The sequence below is a fragment of the Ceratotherium simum genome, chromosome 21 (genome assembly GCF_057802395.1).
Source record: "Ceratotherium simum simum isolate JZ-2026a chromosome 21, ASM5780239v1, whole genome shotgun sequence".
Taxonomy (NCBI): Eukaryota; Metazoa; Chordata; class Mammalia; order Perissodactyla; family Rhinocerotidae; genus Ceratotherium; species Ceratotherium simum.
Genome location: NC_141920.1, coordinates 24,984,354 through 25,009,188, shown reverse-complemented (window position 1 = coordinate 25,009,188; position 24,835 = coordinate 24,984,354). Strand labels below are relative to the sequence as shown.

General features: G+C 47.8%; 2 protein-coding genes across 10 annotated transcripts in view; one reads left to right on the top strand and one right to left on the bottom strand.

Moving 5' to 3' along the window:
- The first annotated feature begins 102 nt into the window (after positions 1 to 102).
- Positions 103 to 13,618, top strand: TP53INP2 (tumor protein p53 inducible nuclear protein 2). 2 transcript variants are annotated; one of them, XM_014787528.2, is made up of 4 exons: positions 103 to 5,049; positions 8,852 to 9,026; positions 9,439 to 9,727; positions 10,237 to 13,618. In XM_014787528.2, the coding sequence occupies exons 2-4, from the start codon at positions 8,903 to 8,905 to the stop codon at positions 10,487 to 10,489; spliced, it is 666 nt and encodes a 221-aa protein (XP_014643014.1). In that variant the 5' UTR covers positions 103 to 5,049; positions 8,852 to 8,902; the 3' UTR covers positions 10,490 to 13,618. The 2 variants fall into 2 exon arrangements, with proteins under 2 accessions (XP_014643014.1, XP_087301501.1); XM_087445375.1 differs by having other exon boundaries at positions 4,737 to 5,049; positions 9,559 to 9,727.
- A 1,073-nt stretch (positions 13,619 to 14,691) lies between these two features.
- Positions 14,692 to 24,835, bottom strand: part of NCOA6 (nuclear receptor coactivator 6) — a 105,966-nt gene continuing 95,822 nt past the window's right edge. For 4 of the 8 annotated variants that reach the window (XM_087445365.1, XM_087445366.1, XM_014787520.2 and 1 more), the window contains 2 exons: positions 23,142 to 23,290; positions 14,693 to 15,327 (listed from right to left, as the gene is read on the bottom strand). In XM_087445365.1, coding sequence (XP_087301491.1) covers positions 15,284 to 15,327; positions 23,142 to 23,290 — 193 coding nt within the window. In that variant the 3' untranslated portion in view covers positions 14,693 to 15,283. Of the gene's footprint in view, positions 15,328 to 23,141; positions 23,291 to 24,835 lie in introns of all 8 variants that reach the window. The other 4 variants (XM_014787523.2, XM_014787524.2, XM_014787522.2 and 1 more) reach the window with 3 other exon arrangements.

The window sequence follows — 24,835 nt, the reverse complement described above, 5'->3', positions numbered from 1 at the left end:
GAGTGTCTGCTGCTTAAGAAAATGATTTTATGTGAGGTAAAAATACTGTACATTTTTCACACATAGACTTTATAATTTTTATGCTATTTATTATTGTACATACAGTATTTATTATGCACATACAATATTTCTATACACAGTTGAATACACAGAAACATGCACAGACACTTATTAGCTCTGTGATCTTGAGCCTCAGCAGTCTGAGCCTCAATTGCCTCATCTGTAAAATGAGGATAACAACAGTGTCCATCTTGGACAGTTATAGGCACATCATAAATGCTCGATAAATATAAGCTGCTGATTATATTAGTCCAGAAGAATAGAGATTGTCTAGACACAGGGAGATTAAGTGAATGAGGGGCGGGGTACCCTAGGAGGAGGAAAGTGCAAGAGCAAAATCCTCAAAGCAGGAAGGCTGGTGGTGGTTTGGAGTGTGATCATTTGCACAGGGTGTGTATGTGTGTTGACAGAGAAGGCTAAAAGAGTGGGTGAGGGCAGCTTCACTCACAGCACTTACTAAGTGCTTACTGTGTACCAGGTACACGAGAGAGGGCCTGGCTAGTAGTATAATTTTCAGCCTGGAGGTGGTAGGGAGCCAACGAAAAGCAGAGATCAGGAAACGGCAGTGGTCTAAGCTTCAGGGAGTCCATTTGCTCCTAGAACAGTGGCTGGTGCAGCACGAGGGAACCCCACTGTCCACACTCTCCTCTCCAGTCTCAGAGTTTGAGGGACCATTTTCCTTCAAAAGTTCCAAATGTGGGAATTCATGCAGGGCACTCACACCAGGGCAGCTCACTCAGGTACTTGTTCATACTCACATACATACCCATGGAGCCCCAAAGTCACACCCTACCCTCACACCATGAGCAGATGGACTAAAACTAAGCCAGGCATTAGGCTTCCTGCCACCCATCTCCTCTTCTTGAAATGAATCCTGTCCTGACCATCACCTCCTCCTTGTCAGGGGCATTAAGCACAGTTCACACAAACAAACTTGGATGCCTGGAGATTGGGACTGGAGGTACTATTTAGGGAGTGTGGAGCCAGCCATTTTGCAGATGGGGAAACTGAGGTTCAGACAAAGAAAGTGACTTGCCCAGGGCCAGGCAGTGAGGCCAGGATTGATAGAACCAGGGTTGAAATCTGGATTTACTGAATCAGACCAGGGTCTTTTTCATGGTGTGTATGTACACACACACACACACACACACACACACACACACACCACAGTTACCCTCAATTCAGACATCTCTGGCTTGAACAACAAATCTTTTTGAGTAGGAGTTCAGGGCATATGGCCCCTTGTTAAGGTCTAGGCCTATCTGTTGAGGGAATTTGGGGATTATGTCTGCCCTAGCTGGCTTTACCAGTTAAATTTCTTCCCCTCTCTGTCTCAGTTTCTTCATCAGTAAAATGAGAAGAATATTACCTACATTAGGGGATTATTGTGAAGATTAAATGAGTCATCAACACAAGTAAGGACTTAGAATTGTACCTGGCACATAGAAATCTCAATGATCTCATCATTAGTATTATTTGTTTAACTCTGTAGATCTGGGGCTGGTAGGGGGAGAGCTCTGCTTCTAGAGTGATCAGAGCTTGCTGGTTTTGACTCAGATTCCAAGCTACCCACTGGCTTTCTCTCAGCCTTGCCTTCTAGCTTAGGGAGTAAGGGGGGAGAGGGGAGTGGTGAGACAGTTCTCCAGCAGGCTCATACCTTCGAGTACACGCAAGGTCCTGTGAGGGACACACCCAGGCTGACACATCTTTGCCCTTGGAAATGGGGGGCCCCAAGCCATTAGGAAGCCCCCAGGGTTTAGTGGTGAATAGAAGGGTGACCTCTTGACCTCAAACCTGGGGCCCATAAAATTGAGCAAGTGCTTACATCTGGGCAGGGATTGGATGGGTTAACCCCGTGGATGTGAGCTCATGTGCACATGTGTGTATATCTGTACATGGATGCCTTCATGTGTATACATAGATGCCCATGCATATGCATATCCATGTATGTACACAGGAGTGGCACCCTATGTCTGATTGGAAATGAGACTCCAGGATTACTCCCAGCCTGGTGCCCACTGCCCCTTTTTACAGCCTCCAGGCCCAAGCCAGGGTCCCAGAATACTAAGCCCACTCCCCCGGGCCAGGGTCAGTGGATGGCTCTGCTGCTCTATAATTCTAAGCAAGTACCTTGGGCTCTGTGTGCCTTAGTGTGCCTCAGTTTCTCCACCTATAAAATGAGGAGTTTGGATGAATTGAGAGCTGAGGTTTCCTCCAGCCCTGATAATAAATCTCTGTAGTGAGGAGGGATGGGTCCCAGGGGTTTCAGGAAGGGATTCTACTGGGCTCCAGCCCCCAACTTCCATGGGTACCCCTGACTCTTCAGAGAAATGGAAGACTGGGATCTGACCTAGCAGTCTGTACATGGGGTTCAGCTAAGGCTGGGAGCAGAATCCAGGTTGTTTAGGGTATCAGAGTGTATGTCAGGAGCCCCCTTCCCTGGGCTCGGGGAACCAGAAACCTATGCCCAACAAAATGCGTCCTGTACCAGGATAGAAGGTCCAGGTGTCAACTCCTGTACCAGCCACTCTTCTGGAGCGCTAACTGCTGATCTGATTGGAGTCTACTCTGTGCCAGGCCCAGCGCAGGCTGGGTGGGGGAGTATGTGGACAAAGATTCTGCCCATGGGATGCCAATCATCCACTTGGTAAGACACATACACACCCACAATTAGTCATCTTCACTTACTGTTTATTGAACAAATAAATGACTGTCTATCAAGGTAGCTCTGGACACATGGGTGGGGACAAGGAAGGCTACCTAGAAGAAGGGGTGAGTAGAATCTTGAAGACAGGAAAGATCTGAATTCAGAAAGGCCTGAAAAGGGCATACCAGGCAGGGGTGGATGTGGGAGAGTGTTGAAGAGACAAAGAGGAGTTTGACCTTAACACAAGGCACATGTTGGAGAAGAAGGGAGATGAAGCTGGAGAGAACTGGGGCTGGATCATAGAAGGCCATGAATGCTGTGTGAGGAGTGTGGTACTTTGGGAGCCACAGAAAGTTTTAGAGCAGGCAAGTGGTGTGACAGGAAAGGTGTGTTAATGATTATTTAGTTTAAGTCAGCAAGGAAGTCAAGAGAGGGTATGAGGTTAGCAGGAAGTAGATGTGATGGGCAGAGGCTCAGGGTTGCCTGGAATGAGGACACTTTGGGGACACCACTCCAAAGGCCAAAACACTGCTCTCTCCTCCCCCAGCAGCCTCTGGGTATTCCTGGCTCCTTCTCCTGGTTGCTAGGGCTGAGGAGTCCCTCTGGGGTTTCAAACTAGGCTGGGACAGGATTTTATCACCAGAGCATGAAGCTCTGGCCTAGCTCACCGCCTGCCTCCTGTTGGGCCAGATGGGCAGCTCTCAGACCCACCCTCACCAGTCCTGCTCTACTGAGAGAGGACTCAGAACCTCTGGCCCTAGAGATTCTGAGGATGTATATTTGTGGTCTCTCCCCAGGCATTTCCCAGGCCACTGGGAGAGCTGGGGGCTTAGGACATGTGATTGGCAGAATCCTGAGGGTGGAGTGTTTGAAAGAATCTCCAGAAGGAAGCTTGGCTATGTTAAGTTTGACGATAAGGGAATTGGGGCTCAGAAAGGTAACATGACTTCCTTGAGATCACACAGCAAGTTTGGGGCAGTCAGGACTGAGCCCAGGTCTCCCTGGGGAGGCTGGAGCACTCTGGGGTTTAGGCAGTCTGGTGCATGTAGAGAGTGGAGAGGGCTGGGGCCAGGAACTGAGTTCAAATCCTGGCTCTGCCATTTACTACAACTTTGTGACATTAGGAAGTCACTTAGGCTCTCTGAGTCTGTTTCCTCAACTGGAAAATGGGGATAATATTCACCTTTTGGGGTTGTTGTGAAGATCAAAACACATATAAAGCACTATAGCACAGTGCCTGGGACTCAGTAATTGTTCAATAAGTGTCCGCTAGTGGGCTGGCAGCGGCAGCAGTAGGTACTCAATAAATGTTTGTTAAATGCATTATTGAATAGGAATCACCATACTAACAGTGAGATTTGTGAGCCTCAGTTTCCCCGTGTGAAAATCGGGACTAATAATCCCTGTCCTGTCACTCTTCTGTCCAGCCCCAGTAGCAACGTGGATTAAATAAGGTGTGTAAATATTCCCGTACAGAACAGTCTCTAGGTCAATGTTTATTCAGCCCAGAGCAATTCCTCTCCAAGTCCTACTCTGCAAAATTTCCCGTCAGCCTAACCAACTCTTCTACACTCCCGAGTGCTCCTCCGGAACCAGAAAAGAGGCATGTCGCTCACCTTTCAAGCCTGCCCAGCTGAGGAAAAATGAGGTGGGAAAGCAGAAAATGTGTTGGGGTGGAGATGAGAGAGAAAAGCGAGGGAGAGCAAGGAGAAAGGTGGTGGGGAGAATGGAGGTGCCGGGACGTGGTGTGGAGTTGAGAAGCGGGTACAGATTGGGGGATTTGGATACAGGATGCAGGTGAAAAGATATGGAGGGAGTGGGAGAGGTGAGGGCGCTGGGATATGTGAAGGGAATGCAGGAAGATGGGGATCCCGTAGGAAGGAGTGAGGACTCTTTTCACTGAGAGGTCTGTGGGTCGCCCGGGGCAGGGGGTACAAGCTCCCAGCAGTCACCTTTCGGGGCGGCCCCCGGAGGCTCGGAGCTGGGCTCCCGGGCAGGAGCCACTAGCCAGCGAACCGTGGAGGGGGCAGGGAGGGGGGATCCGCAGCCTGGGATTGGCCGCCGCTCCGCCGGCCGGTGACGCGAGGCGGGCGGGCCCCTTTGTGACGTCACAATCAGCTGTTTGAACGTTCCAATTTGTGCCGTGAGCCCAGCAGCCGCTGCACAGACTCAAAGCCCCGCGGGCGAGCGCAGCAGCCGGCAGCGTCCGGCCCGTAGCCCTGCCGCCTCTCCGCCCAGCCCCCGCGATGCGCCCCGGCCTGTGATCAGCCGCCGACCCTGGGACGCTCCGCCGCACAACTACCTCAGCGCCACCGCGTCCACAGCACCGCCCTCGCCCCCAGGTGAGTCTGGAGCAGGTCCGGCCAGGGGGCTCCCCGCGCCCCGGGACACGCCCCGCGCCCCCTGCTCCCGGGTCTTTGTCTGTTTTTGCCGGCGGCCGCCGAGGCTGCATTCGGGTCTCCCGATTGGCTGCCGCACGCCGGTAGACCATGACGTCTCCCTATTTGCATATGACATTGAGACGTCACCAAGGCCGGCACCGCCCCCCCCGCCCCCCTCCCCGCTCGGGTCGCTTGTCCTCCAGTGACCCGGTGGGCGCTGGGTCCGGGCTGGGCCCGTGGGTGAGGGACGCTGAAAAGCAGCGGGACCCGAGGGGCCTCGGCAGTTTGCTGGGCTAGTTCAGGGGCTGCGCCGGGCCTCTGATCCCCTATTTTCTCCTTGCCAACTTGAGAGGGGTTCGGACGGCCCTGCTGGATCTAGGTTGGGAGGGTTGTCAGGAGTTCAGAGGCAGCTTGTATCTCCAACTCCAGGGTGTTGGGGCAGCGCCAGATGGTGGAATCCCCTCCCTCCGGCTCCAGGCTCTGCACCCCCGGGACTAACATAATAACATCCTCCTAATCCCTGGCATGTGTGCAGTGCCTTAGCTAACATCACTCCCAACCCCAAAACAGGGATCTTAGACCTCATTTCACGGAAGGGGAAACTGAGGCCAAGGGAGGAGAAGTGGCTTACTTGAGCTCATGCAGCCAATTAGAGTCATGACTACTGAGTGAGTGACAGACACATTAGGCACGGGCACATACCTAGTAGGAGCTCAATACTAGTAACAAGTTACACATCCTCCTTCCATTGGAGACTCTACCTTAGGCTCAACACCATCCAAATTTGATAGGGCTGGTAGGTCTCCTCACTCCTGGATCTTTTTCCAGGAGGTCTCTGGAGATTGGGTCCCCTTTTGTGGCCCTGACTCTCTGTACCCTGGAGTCCTAGAGCCCAATAAAATTGCTGCTTCCCAGCTGTTTTGACCACAGGAAGGTGAGTCATGGCTGCATCAGGGTGTCTCCAGGGCTGATGTAGGAGTGGGGTGGGAGGTACGAGTTTCCTCTGTTTGGCCCTTCATCACCTCCCCAACTCCCAGAGTTGTCAGCTAGGAAGGACTGACCTGGCCAAGTGCTGGTGATTACAAGGCTTGTGCTGCCCCTCTCTCTGCTCACAGAGAGGGGCCAGAGAAGAGGTAGGAGAAAGAGAGCTTCTGACTTTCCAAGTCAATGGGCCTGGAGGCTGGACCAGGAACCCCATCCCAACCTGGGCTTTGCTCAATGATGGGCTGGGGTAGAGGTGGCTTGGGGCTCAAGTGCTATTCCGGGCACAGCTGCTGTAGTTATTAAAGGGAATGGTTCTCCCTGGAGCAGAGCTGGGAATGTGAGAATCAGGAAGCTGGCAGGGCTGGGAAAGAAAATCTGAGAGGCTCCCCCAGTGGTCATGTGAGGGGGCAGGTGCTGGCTGGCTGGTGCTGCTGTTATTCCTGGCCCTGTCACTGACTTGCTGTGTGACCTCGGGCAGGGAGCTTCCCTTCCCTGAGCCTCCCTTACCTCAATCTGTCTATAATTTGAGGAGGCCCAGAGAGGCTTGGTACACAGAATGAATCTTGGGGCCAGGAACCCCAGACTCTTTATAAAAGGGGTGGGCAGAGGGACTCTGAGGGGGGCAGTAACTCGATCAAGGTCTGACTCCTGTCTGGCCTCCCTATCTCCCCTGCATCATTATATTTTGGGGGATTGTTTGCTGAGGATTTCCCTACTGTGTACACTCTCGACTGGATGCTCAGTGACCTGGGGCTAGGTCTGCTCTGCCACCAACTAGCTGGCTTTGGACAGACTTATATCCTCTGACCTGCAGGTTGTAAAATGGGCTGGGTGAACATGTTGGTCCTGAAACAGCTCTTCACTTCCCTTTCATCTTCTCTAATGAAGTAGTAGGTCCTTGGAAGGAGGGTGTGCCTCATCAAGGCCCCAAACTTCCCTTCCTTCAGGAGGGGCCAAACTTTCTGGATTTTTGGTAACTGAGTCACTAACTCCTGTGGCTACAGACGGGTTGGGATATATGGCTTGTGCCGGGCAGGCACTAGTTAGGGGTGGCCCAACCTTTCATAATCCCTGTAGATCTCCCACCAGCACCCAGGGAGCACTTCCTTCTGGAGTCCACTGTGGGTCTGCAAATGTGGGAATATTGTCAGGGTATGCAGGTTAGGTGATTTTGTGGCAAATGTGAAAACATTCCCAGGGAATGGGAGAGGTAGCAACAGGCACAGAAATACCCGGGGTAGGTTAGCAGTCAGAGTAGAATGTGGACATGCCCCCCCTGGAGTTCTATAGGAAGTGTGGAAACCTCCCTAGAGGAAGGTGATAAGGGGCTCAGCAGCAAAACTGTTGATCTTCAGGGGAAAGATGTGGAGGGCTAAGCTTTAGGGACATTCAGGGCGTCTGACCAGCAGCCCCTAGCCCAGATCTAGTCCTGAGGTAGGCTGAGGAGGGGAGGGGGGCAGATCTACAGCCACCTCCTTGGTGTCTCCATGGAGCCGGGGGTCTCCTTTCTCATCTTTACCCAGGGAAGGACTGATTGGGGGCTTGAGTCCTGGTCCAACCCTTAGTGCTCATCTTTAAGGGCTCCTGGTGTCTGATAGCTCCCTTCCTCCCTCATCCCCTCCCACTGACCCGCTGTCTTCCTGGGGCCAGGCAACCTGATCTTCCTCCTCCTAGCCAGGGATGCTGCCCTTGAACAGCAGCTTAGGAATAGGGGGTAAGAGAGGGGAGGGCCTGTGGGAATAGGATCTTTGAACTTCATCTGACAGACATAACTGAGGGCTGTGTGATCACATGGTGAGATGGTAGCAGTTCTGTGGGATTTCTGCTAGCCAGCACTTTTCAAGCCACCCAGGCTCGAGTAGTGGTTCTTAATTTGTGGGGTCAAGGACTGCTGTTTAGGAAATCATGAAGAAAACCAAGGTCCTTCTTCCCAGAAAAATATGGGACCATAGCCCCTGGCCACCACGTTAAAAATGCCTAATCCAGACAGACATCCAGCTATGGAGTGTAGTGACTACAGGTGACTGCATGGGTTCAAATTCTACCTCTGTGTCTTACTAGCTGTGAGACTTTGGGCAAGTTACCTTACCTCTCTGAGCCTCAGTTTCTTTACCTGTAAAAGAGAGATAATAATACACACTTCCTACAGTTGTTGTGAGGATTATATGAAGTAATATAGGTAAAGGGCTTAGTATAGTACCTGGCACATGAATGTTAGCTATATTATGATGATGATGATAAATAATCACAATATTGGGCAATTTCTTCCTTGCTTGGAGAACTCCTATTTACCCTTCAAGGTTCAGCTTGGATGTCCAATCCTCTGGATACCTTCCCTGACAGAGTCTGGTCATATGTATCACTCCTTCCATGTCCCTAGAGCATGCAATAATATTACTATTTAGTTGATTAGTTTATTGAGTGCTTACTCTGTGTCCAGGTATTATTCTAAGCACTTCGTGTTTAGCTCATTTAATTCTTATTAGAGCCCAGAGGAGGATACTATTATTAGCTCATTTAATTCTTGTAAGGACCCAGATGAGGGTACTATTATTGCTGTTTGACAGATGAGAAAACTAAAGCACAGATAAGTTAAATAACTTCCTAAGGTCACACAGAAAACGGAAAAGCCTGAAGGCAGGCTGACCTACCAGAAAGTGCACAGGTGGCAAAGCTTCCCCACACGACCCTGCTCTGGGGGCTGGGGGTGGTATCCCAAGCCAGGAGTGGGGTAGACTTCTAGTCAGGGGTGGCTCTGAATCCTCTTTACGCCTCCCAGGTTTCTGCACTGCCATAGGGCGCCCCCCTGAGGCGGCTTCACTCCCCCACCATGTTCCAGCGTCTCACCAGCCTCTTCTTCAGCAACCCCCCGCCCACTGAGGACCCCGACTGCCCCCGAGCCTACGTCTCTGAGGAGGATGAAGTGGATGGCTGGCTCATCATTGATCTGCCGGGTGAGGCCCGAGTCGGTGGCCAGGAGTCTGACTCCTGGGCCTGTGAAGTCTTCGTAAGGGCAGGTGGCCTAGCAGCTGAGTGGAAGGGAGCCGTTAGGGGATTGGGGAGTTCCCCCAGGCCTACTGGGTAAACTGGGCCTGAGGCAGTGACACTGGAGGTGGGGTAACAGGGCCTCATCCCATGCAAGCCGGGGGATCTCCGGGCGGCGCAGTGTTGGACCCACACCTCACGTGCCCTAAGGCAGCAGGTCGAGACTCCTGGCCTGTGGGTGCCCCGTGGGCGCGGCGGGCAGGGCTGCGAGTCTGACTAACGATACCCTTTCTCTCCCCGCTCCCCTGTGTCCGGTGTGTGTGTGTGTCCTTCCCCGCTGCGCCCCCTCCTCCGCATGGCTCCCCCTCCCGCGCCCCATAGATAGCTACGCGGCTCCACCCAGCCCCGGGGCCGCCCCTGCCCCCGCAGGCCGCCCTCCGCCCGCGCCCTCCTTGATGGACGAGAGCTGGTTTGTTACCCCTCCCGCCTGTTTTACTGCAGAGGGGCCGGGACTCGGGCCCGCCCGCCTCCAGAGCAGCCCCCTGGAGGACCTCCTCATCGAGCACCCCAGCATGTCCGTTTACGTCACCGGCAGCACCATAGTGCTGGAACCTGGGCCCCCTTCCCCGCACCCCGACGCTGCCCTGCCTGACGGTGACCTTAGCGATGGGTGAGCGGGCCGGGGGCGGAGCCTGGAGGCCTAGAGAGGCGGTATCTCGGTATCTCGGAGGCAAGGGTCCAGGCCAGGAGGCTGGAGGAGCGAGCCCAGGGGCCAGCCCAACACTGAGGGGGCGGGACCCTTAGGGGCGTGTCTTAGTGGCAAAGGGCGGGCCTATGGCCCCGGACGAGGCTAGGAGGGGGACTGAGGGCAATGGGGCAGGTCTTTGAGATAGTGAGAGGCGTGGCTTCGTGGCTGGGGCGGGGCTTGGGAGAGACGCAGCTAAGAGGCTTGGGATGGGTTTGGAGGCTGGAGGAGTGAAGCCAGAGTTTCCCGGGGTGGGGTTTCTAGAGGCTTGTACAGAAGACATGAGCTAAATTAGAGGTTGGAGCTGAGCCTTCCCAGGGATCCGGTTTATCTGTCACAGGGGCTACAACAAAGAGCATTGGGACCCCCCCTATGAAGTCAGCTCCGCCCCTTGACTTGTCCGGCCCTAACCGAGCCCTGCTCTGTCCCCGCAGGGAGTTGGCGCCCGCCCGCCGCGAGCCCCGGGCCCTGCACCACGCTGCCGCCCCTCTGCCGGCGCGGGCTGCACTGCTGGAGAAGGCGGGCCAGGCGCGGCGGCTGCAGCGGGCCCGGCAGCGGGCCGAGCGCCACGCGTTGAGCGCCAAGGTGGTGCAACGGCAGAACCGCGCCCGCGAGAGCCGTCCGCGCCGGCCCAAGCACCAGGGCAGCTTCGTCTACCAGCCGTGCCAGCGCCAGTTCAACTACTGAGCGTCCGCCGGCCGCACCACAAACCCCTCGCCGACACCTGACCCCTGTCGGGCCCCTCCGCCGCAGCCGGTGTGCTGCTCGAGGGGCGCCCGAGGCCCGCCTCAGGCTGGACACCACAACCTCCCTCCTTCTTAAGTGTGTGAGGTGGGGTGATAGCCCCCCCTCCCCCCCTCCCTAAATTTCCCCATCTCTTATCCTCTAATCCGCCTCTGAACCCCCTCGCGCCCTTCCCCCTCCCTCCTCCGCCCACCATATCCAGCATCTAATCCTCCATTTCCCCTGCATCCCGATCTCTGCCCTGACATTCCCCTTCATCCTTGCCCTCCAGTCCTCTACCTCTGGCCCACTCCTGTTTCTGAGAGTCTCTTCTTCCAGTCCCAAATATGGCTCCTTCCCCACCTTCAACTCCCACTTTATGAGCCTCACCCTATCTCATGTTTGGCACTACACTCATTCCTGCTCCCTTATTATTCATTCCCAGTAATTCCCTCCCAAATGGATGGGTGGGGGGGAGCGCTGAGACTAAAGGGTTCTGCCTTTAGTCTCCCCCTTCCCTCTCCCCTGGGGGCTGGGCTCCTTGGAGTTGCTTAGGCATGGAAAGGTAAAGTATGTGGAAGATGACTGTGAGATGTGAGTTAGAGGGGGAAGGTGGAGGGAATCAAGGGAAAGAGGCAGCCTACCCGAGATGTAGACAGGACAAGACAGGTTGAGATGCTGTAGGGAACAGGGCACCATGGGAGCTTGCACTGTGCTTGCTCTGAGATGCCAAGCCCTGCTCTCAGGCTAAAGCCTGGAGTTTTCCCCCGCTTCCCTTTCCTATAATTCTACCTCCCAAATCTCTTCCTGAAACCCAACCTTCTGCAGGCCCCCAAGTCTGAAGGGCTTAGTTAGTACCTTGCCGCCCTACCCCAACATGTCATCCCAGGAGTAGAGGCTGGGCAAGGCCCTGCTATCCCAGCCATCTGTTCACATGCCCAAGGTGCTAGAACTAGCTTAGGAGAGATGCAGGTCAGAGGGCTTCTAGGCAGGGGATGTGCATACCCCAGAATAAGAATGTAGAGGAATGATGCTGTGGGGGTGAAGCCATCCCGAGACTGACAGCTCAGCCTTCATCTTGCCTCTGGCCTTGTATTTCACACCCTGCCCAGGATGGCTAATAAACATTCCTGGGTAGGAGGCCTGGAGCCCCACTGTCCCAAATAGTCCGTATCCAGGTTCAGGGCCTTCAGGGGGCCTCTCCTCATTTTGTCCCCCTGGGCTCTCTTCCTTTCTAGGCTGTGGGAGAAATGGGTACCTTATCGTTCCCCTCCCCTTCTCTTCCAGTAAGTACCTGGAGGAGGGAACCTGAATCCCTGGGTGAGACAGAGGGGACAGGGGCAGCCAGCTTTCCCTTTCTTGTGGTGAGACTGAATTTTGGGCTCAGACACCAGCAACAGCCTCCTGGGGTGCCCCGAATTGCTTTTTCCTCTTTCTAACTGTCTTTTTCTAGTGTGTGCTCTTTCTTCCTTGAAACTTTTAAGATTTCCTGTTACATACTAACATAGGTCTTCCCCCTTACCCCAAGTCCAGGTTTCCAGGCCTCACAGCCAAGCTGAGGCTTGGAGAAAACTCTGCAATCCCATGAGGGTAAAGGCAGCTGCCCTCCCTGACCCTATAGCCCCAAGCCTCATGTGGGGTGTGTGGGCAAGGGAGGGAGTAGCCCCATGAATGCTGGGATGGGGAGAGAGGAAGCCCTGTTGGAGTCTCCTATCCAAGGGAGTAAGCCAGATTTACACTAAAAGCAGATCAAAGTCCCCATGCCAGTCCACTAGGGCCCCCGTAGCTGACAACCTTGTCCTCTCCCTAAGGTTCTCCTTCAGCTAGGACCTAGTCACTTTTATTCTTCCAGCTGCCCCTTGGTCACTTCACAGCCAGCTTAGGGTCTTCAGCACTTCCAAAAGCTGAAACTCCCTCCAATTCTTCCTGCCTACTCCTTCGCTGCCAGCTGGGGCCTAGGCTCAGTCCTGGGCAGTGCCCATGATCTTTCTGGTGGGGCAAGAGTGAGATATAGGGCATTCGGCTCAAATTTCAGAAGGCCCCTCCCTTACCCATATTTCTAGAGGCTCCTGTAGTTCTAGAACTCTCCAATCACATCACCTGGCTAGTTGCAAGGCTCATCTGTTTTTGTACTTTCCTATAGATTCTGTAGCACTGAGTGTGGCAATATTTTAATTGTGTATAGATTTCTAAGAACCAACACTACTCAGTCTCCAGCTAGTCTGACTCCTGAAGCATCAGACCTCATCATACTGTTTTGACTGTGTATGTGCCTTTCACCTTTAGCATGCTTCAGGATTTATTTTAAACCACAGAACTTGAATACATGAGGGAACCAGAATTCACAAAGTCCTATGCAACCTTAGACAGGAGGGGGTTAGAGAGTCTGTCTTGACTGATGTTTTCAGAGACCCTGGAGAAGTTTGTTCCAGTTTGTATTAATTAATGTCAATACTACCAGCACTTTGCCAAAACTGAGTATGTCAGAGGGACTCCTGTTTTTAGAGTGAGTCCCAATTATAACAAAGGGCAACTTCCAGTAATTCCCCAATCTGTCTGAGTGCTCTCTTCAAGCTGGGTGTCACTATTCAGCCTTTGCCAGTCTGGCCCCAGCAGGGTACCACGTGTGTATGAATGCAGTTTGCTGCTGTTTTGGAGTATGCCTGCTCCCCAGACCCCGCCTGGAACCCTGATCAATTTGCTCTGACTCATAATGTCTTAGGTGCAACAAGGACCCCACCAGAGCTCTTGGATGACTCCTCAGATCCATGTGGCTTTATGTGAGGGGACCGAATGCAGAGACACCTTAGCCCCTTTTATCTTCCCTCTTGCCCTGCCACCTAGTTCCAAATGGAACCAACAAGTTGAGTGCATCCCTCTTGGGTGTTTTGTGTTGAGATTGGCTGAAATGAGGAGATTCTGGTTGACCATGTTGTGATGTGTCAACAGGCTCAAGGACACAACCACCTCAACCTGGTCATGTGGCCTGCCTGTGTATGTGTGTAACAGGCTTCTCATTGTTAGATTGTAATGTTATTCCTCTATGGGAGAAAAAAATTTAATATAAAGAAAAATAAAAATCTATTTAAAGCACATTGTGCTTTCTGTCTGAGTAGAGCTGAAGTAGAAGCACTCTGCAATCTCAAGCACAGTATTGGCATAGGGTATTATTAGGTTGGCTTTGGTTCTGGTTGTGTGTGTCATGCAGGGAAGGAAGAGGGTAGATAAGCTTGCTGGGAACAAAGCCAGACAATGTAGGGTCTGACTCATAAATAACTATTTTTAGAGGATCCTTATATTATAAGACACATATATATTAACACAGCTGAAATAGAGATGAGGAAAAGAACATGACACAGAATCACCGACTCATCCTTTTTGTCTCAGGCACTGGGTTATGGCAAGGGCAAGGAGCCACTGCAGGGGAAGGGGTGGAGTATATGTCTAGCTGTAGAAGATGCAGCAGAAAGCTGAGGCCCAGACCAAGACAGGGCCCTAAGTACTGGAGTCCTCTGAAGGTGAGGGGTAGGGTGGGGGCAGAAGCAGCTGGTTTGGAGACTACAAATTTTTAGGTAAGAATTGATCCAGGAAAGGGTAAAACCTGGGCATGTTGATGAGAAGTCACCCCTAAGCCTGATGCAGATGACAAACAGGGCAGCCAAAGAGTGGAATGGAGTGGACATCTTTGAAGTATATAACACCAAATGACTGCTGCTATTTGGGAACTGCCCCCTCTAACCACAGAACTGGACTGAAGGTAGAAAACTGACCTAAACTGGGCTAGATTCTTGATGCTGTTACTAAGAGTCCTGCTGGTCAGTCTCGGCTTATCTCTTGGATGGAGGAGGTGTAACACAGTTGTTTTGGAGTAATCCGTCATGTCCATGGAGAAGCAGATGTATGAGGTGGAGAAAAAGTGCTATCTGGGTTGCTGATGGCTTCCTGTCCCTGGGTGGCCTTTGATCCTCTCTAAGTTGATTCTGTTATATGCAACCACAGGAAATTTGACCAACATATATCAAAGTGCCTGGTACAGTGCTGAAAAGGGCTAGTTTCTTCAAAGCTGAGAATGAGTTGAGTGAGCAAATATGTGCATTTTTCTCAACTTGCCAGGTGCATCTCAGGTGCAATGAGGACAAGATGGGATTCTAATTCACAAAGAAGGCTGTTCCTATTCATTTATGGTCCAAAGAAAGAGCTTGCTCACCCATAATCCCTGACCAATAACATAACGTTTATGTTCTAGGACAATGACATTTATTTAACACATTCAGTATTTCACATTGTACAAACCCTTAGATTCTCTTTATTCACTGGTCCGTTTCTACAACAAATACATCCAAAACACTATATAATAAAATTATTTACAATGTTTCCAAATGAGAAGATTCCTTTTGCCCCCCTACTGCTATTCACACACAGTACTTCCACAGCACAATACATCATTAGAAGATCTAAAAATGCTCACCCTGTACTCTAGGCTGCTTAGGAAACGTGAAAACTAATAACATAATCTCATTAGCTCTCAATACATGGCAACATTTTAGAAACCTTGAACTTCATCTTGTAACACCAAAAGGGCTCAACAACTCTGCTTTCCCCATTGCACTTTACGAAACAGGTTGCAGGGACTAGGAAAACGGCCATATTATTAAAATGACTAACTGTACAGAAATGGATTTTAAAAAGTCACAGCTCAAAATTGCTTTTTGTAAAATTCACACACATTTACAAGTATCAAGTTGCCGTCCAGCATGTTTACTTGGATTTTCTTCGCTTGGATTGCACCGCACTGGTTATGTCTGTGGGGGGAAAGAAAGGACATGTTCAGCTGAGGCAACTCCTTACAGCAATGCCTTTTAGGCAGTCCACAAGAACCAGGGCTGACCTAAGTAGAGTCCTACTGGACTCTGAATCAGTCTAAAGGCCTCAAAAGGGGCACTTATTGTGGAGAGGGTCTCAAGCTTCTGTGGGAAGAGGGTACAGCTCTGTATATTAGGGCCTACAACTGGGGAAATGTGATACAGGTGGTGGGAGGTGAAGCACACATACCTGGCTGGAAAAAGTGGCAGGATGGAGAGAGCTTCTTTAGCTGGGCAATTAACCCCACAATCTCCATCACCAGTTCCCATCACCCAATGAAATGATGGATAGACTGACAGTGCTTTTGGTGAGAAATCAGAGTGATGCTACCAGCAAGTGAGTAAATTGTGCCAGAGTGCAAAAAACCAGCCTTTGGATCCCTTTTGAAGCCAAGCCATTGTTTTGCAGTAAGGAACTCATTTTGCCATGCTATAGTCAAAGTCTCTAAATAACATGACTGTGACCCTTGGTCAACATGTGTCTACTGTGGCCTAGCCAGGTGTATCAACGCTGTGGATACAAATAGGCGTTGAAGCAATTCAGAGCAAGCTACAGCCAGCTCTGAGCCCAGGTTAGTCTGAGGGCTTCAGGGAAGAGGTGGGAACTAAGTGATTTATGCACAGAGTAACAGCGACATAAAGAGGAATGAGTGTTTTAATTCCTTTAATTCCTCTTGTATTTTCATTGTCTTAAATCAATCAATTTAATCTTATCCCATATTTAAATCATGTTCTCAAAAACTTTCCCAGGGGCCAGCCCTGTGGCTTAGTGGTTAAGTGCGCGCGCGCCGCTACTGGCGGCCCGGGTTCGGATCCTGGGCGCGCACCAACGCACCGCTTGTCCGGCCATGCTGAGGCAGTGTCCCACATACAGCAACTAGAAGGATGTGCAACTATGACATACAACTATCTACTGGGGCTTTGGGGAGAAATGGGAAAAAAAGGAGGAGGATTGGCAATAGATGTTAGCTCAGGGCTGGTCTTCCTCAGCAAAGAGAGGAGGATTGGCATGGATGTTAGCTCAGGGCTGATCTTCCTCACAAAAAAAAAAAAACTTTTCCACACAAAAGTCTTCTACAGCAGACTACAATGAATAGCTTTAAGCTCTCCAAATGTACGTATTTCCTTAAAATCTCATATTGATCTTAAAAATTCACCCTCATTCTTCATGCTGTCCCACGGCAGATACTTTGGTTTTAATATAAAAACAGTATTTTAAAATTACTTCCCATCAAGGAGAAAAAAAATGTTTTCTAACACATTAATGTGTAAGATTAATCAGATTTATCCATTTCTGGAAACTAGGCTGAATTTTCTGATGCTGCATTCTAGGTTGAGTGTTCTAAGCAATTTTTCTTCTCTCTTTTTTTTTAAACTTTTTTATTTATTTATTTATTTTATTTTTTTCCCCCAAAGCCCCAGTAGATAGTTGTATGTCATAGCTGCACATCCTTCTAGTTGCTGTATGTGGGATGTGGCCTCAGCATGGCCAGACAAGCGGTGCATCGCTGCGCGCCCGGGATCCGAACCCGGGATGCCAGCAGTGGAGTGCGTGCACTTAACCGCTAAGCCACAGGGCTGGCCCACTTCTCTCTTATAAGATTTTGAGAACCCAGACTCAAAATGTAGATGCAAAAAGCAAAAATTTTACTGCTCTATTAGCGATACTAATTACTAAGAAGTGAGGCCTCGATGACTTTCCAAGAGGTGACCTGTGTAATGTTTTCGAGCTTCTACTGGTGGAAATTTCAATATGCTTATCTTCTTGCTGGGAGGTCATGTTGCTCGTGCCATGTGGTAGAATCAGTCTCTCTGATTTACTCATTCGTCTTTTGCTACTCAGAGGGTAGTTAATCTGACAGGATGTTGATAATGGTGTTTTTTATTTTAATTCCATGTAAATAAACTAAGAGTCTTACATAGCCCACAACTCCCCATAATCAACTCTACGTCCAACTCTCAAGCTTCATTTTCACTGTAGAAATTTGTCATTTGCAGTAAAACTATACAGAGTTTTGTCTTGACTGAGTGTTCATCCTTAGAAAACTAACTGTTAATAGGTCAACTTTGGGAACTTCCCCTTTGTTGTGATAAGAAGGATCAAGTGGTGTATCTGAGAAACACATATGTGGCTGGAAAAAGACGTAGGGAGTGGGGGGAATAAGCAACCTCTCCCCCACTCCTTCCTTGCTCATTGCCATCTGTCACTGCTTCAAAGCACCCAATAATCTGGCAGGATGCCTCTGCTTCTGAGGATGAATTAATGAGTGGGGCCATGAGTAAATAAGTGATTTATGCTAAAAACTGCAAAAAAATCATCTTTTAGATACCAGGGTGGGAGCTAGGAGTGGTGGTGTAGGGTGTACTTTTATACTTCCATGAGGGAAAAAAATCACATCAACCTGATTTTGAAGTCTCTTATCACCTTCCCTGGATAAATCTAGCCAATCTGGGTCATAGAGCAAAGTCACTTTTGATGTCTTTATAAATCTATCTGAAAAGATGAGTTTTTTGTTTTTGTGGTTCAATTTTATACTTCCTCCAAAATGTTACCACCCCATTGAACACAATAAGAGAATCTAGAGGCAAACTCTGTAAGGTAAGGCATTCTAGGGAAGTAATGTAGTGGCTGATGGTACATTCAGGTTGTACTTCAGGCCTGTTCCTAAAGGCTGCCTAGTTTATCTGACTGTGCATAATCCCACTCCCAAGCCCCCATAATCAATACCATACTGGCAAAAAAAAAAAAATCACATATTGTTGAAAAATTCTCAGTTTTTTAAACCATGAAGGATTTTACAAATTAATGTCTTCACAGATATACAAACAGTCCAAGGACTAATAGTGTAGTTACATCATTTATAGTCATATTTTAGAACCAACTATATGGTAAAAAACTGGGTCAACAGTAGTCTTTGAGGTGGTTGTCCATATATGTCCTTGGGGAACATTTAAATTTGTAATTTGATAAGGGCATTTTTTCAGCCTGGTTGTCTCGTTTTGACCTTGAGCAAATTTGGCCAAATCTATAGTACAAGGTTCTATTAAATCTTCTAGTACGTGGATTTTATCTTCTGAGAAATTTTAGAAATTGACCTCGGCCTTGCTCACTTCAAGGTCTTTCTACTCTATTACTTCTAGCCAAGATTTCTATTTAATTGTAAAGAATTCTGGAAATTTCCTTTCAAAATTTGCATGGCTTGTTTCTAAATGATGCTACAAGAGTGCAGTATCAGGTAGTTAATATTCAGGGTTTTCTCCCGTAAGATGTATGTAATTGTGCTCACTGGTATTTCCACAATAATAACACTTCTGTTTTAAGTATATCTGTATACTCTGTTTTTGGATTATTGTTTCTCAAGTCACTGGCTGTGGGCAGGGTAGGGCTATCACCTTACTTTGCTGTCAGAGCATCTTAGGACACCCTAGGAATACCTACAGCGGCTGATGATTACAAATTGCTCTGAACTTCTCTCATATTAGCATATCCTCCCTGGTTTCAAACTTATGCATTGAACTTCATGTTTTTAACTACTGATCTTTTTTCCCAGTTGAAAATATAACATAACAAGTATTATAAACAGACGAGTAAATAAAGAATAACAAGAGAAACTAGAAAAATCATTTCTGTGTTAATGGGGAACTCATCAGGTCAGGAAGCAGAACTACTCATTTGCATACTTGTAAACAACACACCTGATCAAGTGCAATTTTAAAAGATGTTCACTGATTTGTGGGAGCCAATTTTTGTGTCTGTAATTAAAAGTGTGTGTGGGGGGAATTCAAGCAACCCAAAACAAAACAACAGATTAGAGAGTGACCTATCAACCATGTCGGCCTCCCTGGACTTGCCCAGAAATCATTCATCCCACCTGCTCCAACTGGCAGTCTAGTAGGCCTTGGCCAGCATGACGTAAGCAAACTCTGTTCTCACAGCAGGAGCATGATTAATGTCAATGGATCCCCGACAATATAAAAGTAGCAATACTTTTCATTATAAACACTCATAATATTTCTCAGCTTTCAAGATTTTCATGAAAAAAAGAATGCTTCTGATTTTGTTTGTGCATATATGATCAAAATCTTATGAGTGTGAAAAGGCAAAACCCTTTTTTCCCCTCAAAAGTTTAAGAAGTAATGATGCTGCAGGAAGATGTTTCAAGTACCCAGCACTACATATGTCTCCAAGTTTAAGGCACATAAATTTTTTGTGTGTATGTGAGGAAGATCAGCCCTGAGCTAACATCCGATGCCAATCCTCCTCTTTTTTACTGAGGAAGATTGGCCCTGGGCTAACATCAGTGCGCATCTTCCTCTACTTTAGATGGGACGCCACCACAGCATGGCTTCATAAGCGGTGCGTCGGTGTGCACTCGGGATCGGAATCTGCGAAGCCCAGGCCACCGCAGCAGAGCACGTGCACTTTGCTGCGCCACCAGGCCCACCCCAAAGGCACATAAATTTTTAGAAACTAGGTTGATATTTTGTGATCACTCCCCAGGTATGAGTTCAAACACAGAGAAAGTTATTTTATGACTTTGGTTCACATTTTTGGATATAACATAGCAGGCCAAATAATATGCATATTTATTCTTTAATTTGGATCCAAGAGCTCTAACACTTAAAAACTAAAAGAGCTACAGCACTCATTTCTGATTTAAAAGGTAACTTACCCTAGGACTGTTAAGGACTGACAGCCTGAGGGCTTGAGGCTGATGTGGAGATCTATACATGACTGTGATTCCTGGGCTCTGGCCAGAGCTCTGCCATCCTCTAGGGAGACACTTACCCAGCACCTCTCCGTGCAAGGTCGCAAAGCCTGGGAGTCATTATGTCTTCTCCTAAGCCAGTTGCTAAGCCTCAAAGCATGGACGGGGCAGGCATTCCAACATGACTACCACCACCTTGGGACAATGTCCAGTTTAAGAATACAGGCCTATTCCCCACTCTCCTTCTAAAACAGGTTTCAGCTTTCCATCTTTTCCTGGCTGGCAGTTCTCTACAGAGTGACTCTAATTTGGGCATCTCTTCTTAACTGTAGCAGCTGTTCCTTAGATGAATTCTTTCTGGTGCACTGTAAATGACACCTTTAGTGTCTTGAGGCTCTGCGTTCAGGTCAAGTTTCTAAAAATCTGGTGTGCAACATCTCTAAAGGCCAACACTTTTTTTCTGTTTTCAAGGTAATTACATACCATATTCTAGAGCCTAGAAGACCTTGATCCTTTGGGAAAGGGAGGGGCTAAAAGAATACACAGGATTGAGGGGAAGCAGATTTTCCCATAGAACTCCAGGAATCTTCCCTTTTGTGCTCTAAGTTTAGTACTCAATATACTGAAAGGTGTGCTTCCTTCCAAACAAGTTTCTATCTAGGAGATGATTCCCAGGGAGGAGGAAGAAAGTTGTTGGTTTCATTTCTGTATCCAAGGAGGGGATACCTAAGAGGACCCCACCTGTGGTGTACACAGTATGTCTGGAGAGGAGAGAAGGGCCCTCCCAACTTCTCCTCTCACTCTCTGGCGGGCTGAGGTAAGGTGACGTCTACACCTCTGCTTTACTTGTGTATGATCTATAGACCTGTGGCCTACTCCCAGAGGCTCTTGTGAGGCATCATGAAATTCCTGCACAGAAATATGACCTGCCAATGACAGCTAAGTTCTCAGGTCAGTGTCTGGTGTCTGGTGTTGGTGCACCACAACCTGCCCTGGTCCTTCAAGCTGGGATCCCAATGGTACCTGACTGTTTCTCAGCAGCCTTGCTGATATCACGCACTTGGCCAAGATCCCAGCTCTTGCCCAACCTGAGCTATTCAAGCTCAGCGTTATTTCCTAACAGGATGAAGTATCATACCCTCCCTCAGATCTGGGCCTTTGCACATGCTGTACTTTTTGCCTAGAAAACTCCATTCAACTCCCATAGCCTGGATAATGCCTCCTCATTCTTCAGGTCTCAGCTTAAACATCATTTTCTCCAGAAAGCTTTGGCAGAGGAGCATATGCTCCTACAGTACCATGTAATTTTGCTATCATAGCTTTAACATTTAACACACTGTATTAGAGTCTGTCCTTTCGGCTAGTACATAATTGATGTGATGAAGACAGAGACTCTATCTGTCTTTTCACCATCATATATCCCCAGAGCCTGGTATGTAGTAAGTACTTAATAAATAGTTGACAGACGGTTATTAATTTAATAATTATTGATTATATATCTTTGTATTAGGCATCATACTAGGCACCAGGGATACAGTGGTGAGCAAAACCAGACATCTCCTGCCCTAATAGAGTGTATATATTAATTACCTATCACATACATAGACATAACTTCAAGTTACAAATGTGGTATTATGAAGGAGAAGAACACGGTGCTATGATTTCTCATAGCAGTGACAACTAAGCTAAGTAGGAAGAGTAGGAAGTTGATGAAAAGCAAAGAGGAAGAAAGAGGGAGGAACATTTCCTGCAACAGGTGTAACATACACAAGCTTGTGATAAGAGGGATGAGGATGGTATGTCTCAGTTGCTAAGGGAAGTCAGATGAGGCTGGGAGAGGCTGACAGGGGCCAGATCACATAAAATCTTGTGGTCCACGTTGATGCTTTTAGAGTTTAATCCTAATTACAACGGTAAATCATTGAATAATTTTAAGCTAGGGCAACAGTGAAGATGGGGAAAAGTGGATGAATTTGGGCCACCAGAGATAAAATCAGCAGCTTTTTGTGATGGATTAGATGTGAGGGTAAGGGACAGAGGTGCCAAGGAAGACTTGCCTAATGGACAGATGGTGGTGCCATTCACTGAGATGGGGAACAACAGCGAGGACCAGACATTGGGGCTGAAAATCACAAGTCTGGTTTCAGACATGTTGAGTTTGAGGCCCTGTTAAGGATGTACATGCAGTTGTCTAAGCTCTCTAGAGGTCTGTACGAGAAATAAAAATTCATGAGTCATTTGTGAACGGCTGTAACTAAAGAAGGGGGGCATGAATAAGATCAGTTAGGGAGAAAATATAAGTTGAAGAGAAAAGGTGACTCAGGATCGAAGTTTGAGGAAGGCCAACATCTAACGGCTGGGTACGGAGATTGAGAAAGAGCAGCCAGAGGGAAAGACAGAAAATTATGTAGAGTTCTGGGTTACAGAAGCCAAGGGCAGAGTTAATTCAAAAAGGAGATGGGAGTCAATAAAGAAGAGAAAACTGGTAGTGTAAGGTTCTTGAGAAGGTCAGAGAAGATGAGATCAAAGGCACAAGTGGAGGAATTGGCCTTACACTTGAGGAGGGACAGCTGCTCTATTATAGTAGGAGCAAAGGAGGACACTGGTAGATTTATGTCTTGGTAGTGAGAGTTGAGGGGGTTCTATTTTCTTTGTGAAGATGTGAGAGTCTCTGCTGAAAGAGAGCGGAGAAAATAAGGGCCAGAGGTTTAAAAAGAGTAGAGAGTGGGAAAGACAGTTGGCCACAGAAACATAGAAAGATGGCTGGGCCATATTGAGGACCTATCTGAAGTGGTGATCATGATCCAATCTACCCTGTTATGTTCTTTTTTTCCAACAGTGCTTGCTGCTCTTGTGTACATATGCAGAAAACACAGTTAAATGAACTAACAAATAAAGGAAGAACCAAACAAGCAGCAGAAGTCAAGGCAGCCTGACAAATTTAAGGAATAGAGGCAAAGATGAAGGACAAAGTCCTCTGCTGCTGTGATAAGGACCCTATTCTTCTATTTGACCCACAAATAGCACCCACTCTCCACTGCTAACCTTTAGTAGAGCTGGAGGCTGAAGCAGGCCGAGAGGATCGCTTACGATGTCCGTTTTCCACACTTTCAGAAGCCGTAGTTGGCTCTTCAGTTCGGGAGTTTCTTCGGCTGGGGGTTTTTGACTTTTCAATTATCTCTTTGGGCTCACTGCTGACAGAAGGAAGCAGAAAGTTTCCACGGAGGTGAGGGAATCAAGTCACACAAAAAAGGGCTCTTTAGATAGTTTCATTTATAAGGTAGGAGATTAAGAACTACATAATTATTCTGGAGAGAAAATATTCCATGCAGGGATAATGAGCACAATTACCTTCTATATTACTGACAATTTAAAAGTGAGTCTAGCTTGTTTCATTAGTAAAAATAAAATACTAAAGCATAATGCTAGTGAAATTGTGGAAAAACAGGTAGAAGACATCAAGAACTTGGACCAAAATTCCCAAACTTCCTCACCTATTTTCCTAAGATAATAATATTCCCCTTCAAAAATTAATAGTACCTAAAATCTAGGAAATTACTAATATAATACTGGCATTTATTATGAGCCTGGTAGAGTCAGATAATGGCATATTACAAGTCACATTATAGAATGTACATGGGAATATATTCACAATACACGCTGGGTATATTGATTGCCCCAACCTCAATCCCCTTTTTTTAGTATGCAAAGATTTAAATTGGTAACATCCAGTATTATTGAGGGTTAGGAGCAAAAACTCCTGACTGGAGTGTAAACTGTGTAACCCAATGGTTCTTAATAGGGGGCAGTTTTGCCTTCTAGGGGACATTTAGCAATGTCTGGAGACATTTTTGATTGCTATGACTGAGGGTGGGGGGTGCTACTGGCATCTTTTGGGTAGAGGCCAGGGAAGCCACTAAACATTCTATAATGCGTAAGACAGCTTCCCCCTCCCCCAACAAAGAATTATTTTTGTCCAAACTGTCAATAATGCTGAGGCTGAGAAACACTGGTGTGATCCTCTGGCTCAGCAATTTCATTTCTAGGTGCCTAAAAAAACAAATCTTTTTACAGAGCTCTAATTACACACAAGGATGTGAAAGCATGTTATTCTTACTAATGAAGACAGAAGGCCTAAATCCTTAACAATAGTAAATAAGTTAACTAAAACATGGCACATCCATATGCAGTCAGGAAAAATCATGTTACAGAAGGTTATTTACTGCTAAAACATTAAATGCTACAACATTATGAACAGTATAATCCCATTTTCATTATAATATATATTGAGTGTATACGTAACCACAAATGAATGAATGGGTGTGAGATATATATGTGTGTGTGTATAATGGGTAGTGTTTATATATAGATATAACACTGTATCTAGTGTTTATATAGAAAATGCTCTTTCTCTATCTGTACACATACTCTGTGAAAAGGACTAGAAGAAGATGAAATAAAAAATACACAATACAAAATATTGTTGAGTCATAGGAATGCTGGTTTATGGGTGAGTAATTTTCTTCTTTGTAATTCTCTGATCTGAATTTCAAGTTTTCTTTTTTTTTAACTTAATTAATTTTAGTGAGGTAACACTGGTTTATAACATATAAATTTCAGGAGCACATCATTATATTTCAACTTTTGTGTAGGCCACATCATGTTCACCACCCAAAGTCTAGGTGCCGTCTGTCACTGTACACATGTGGCCTTTTATCCCTTTCACCCTTCCCCCTCTT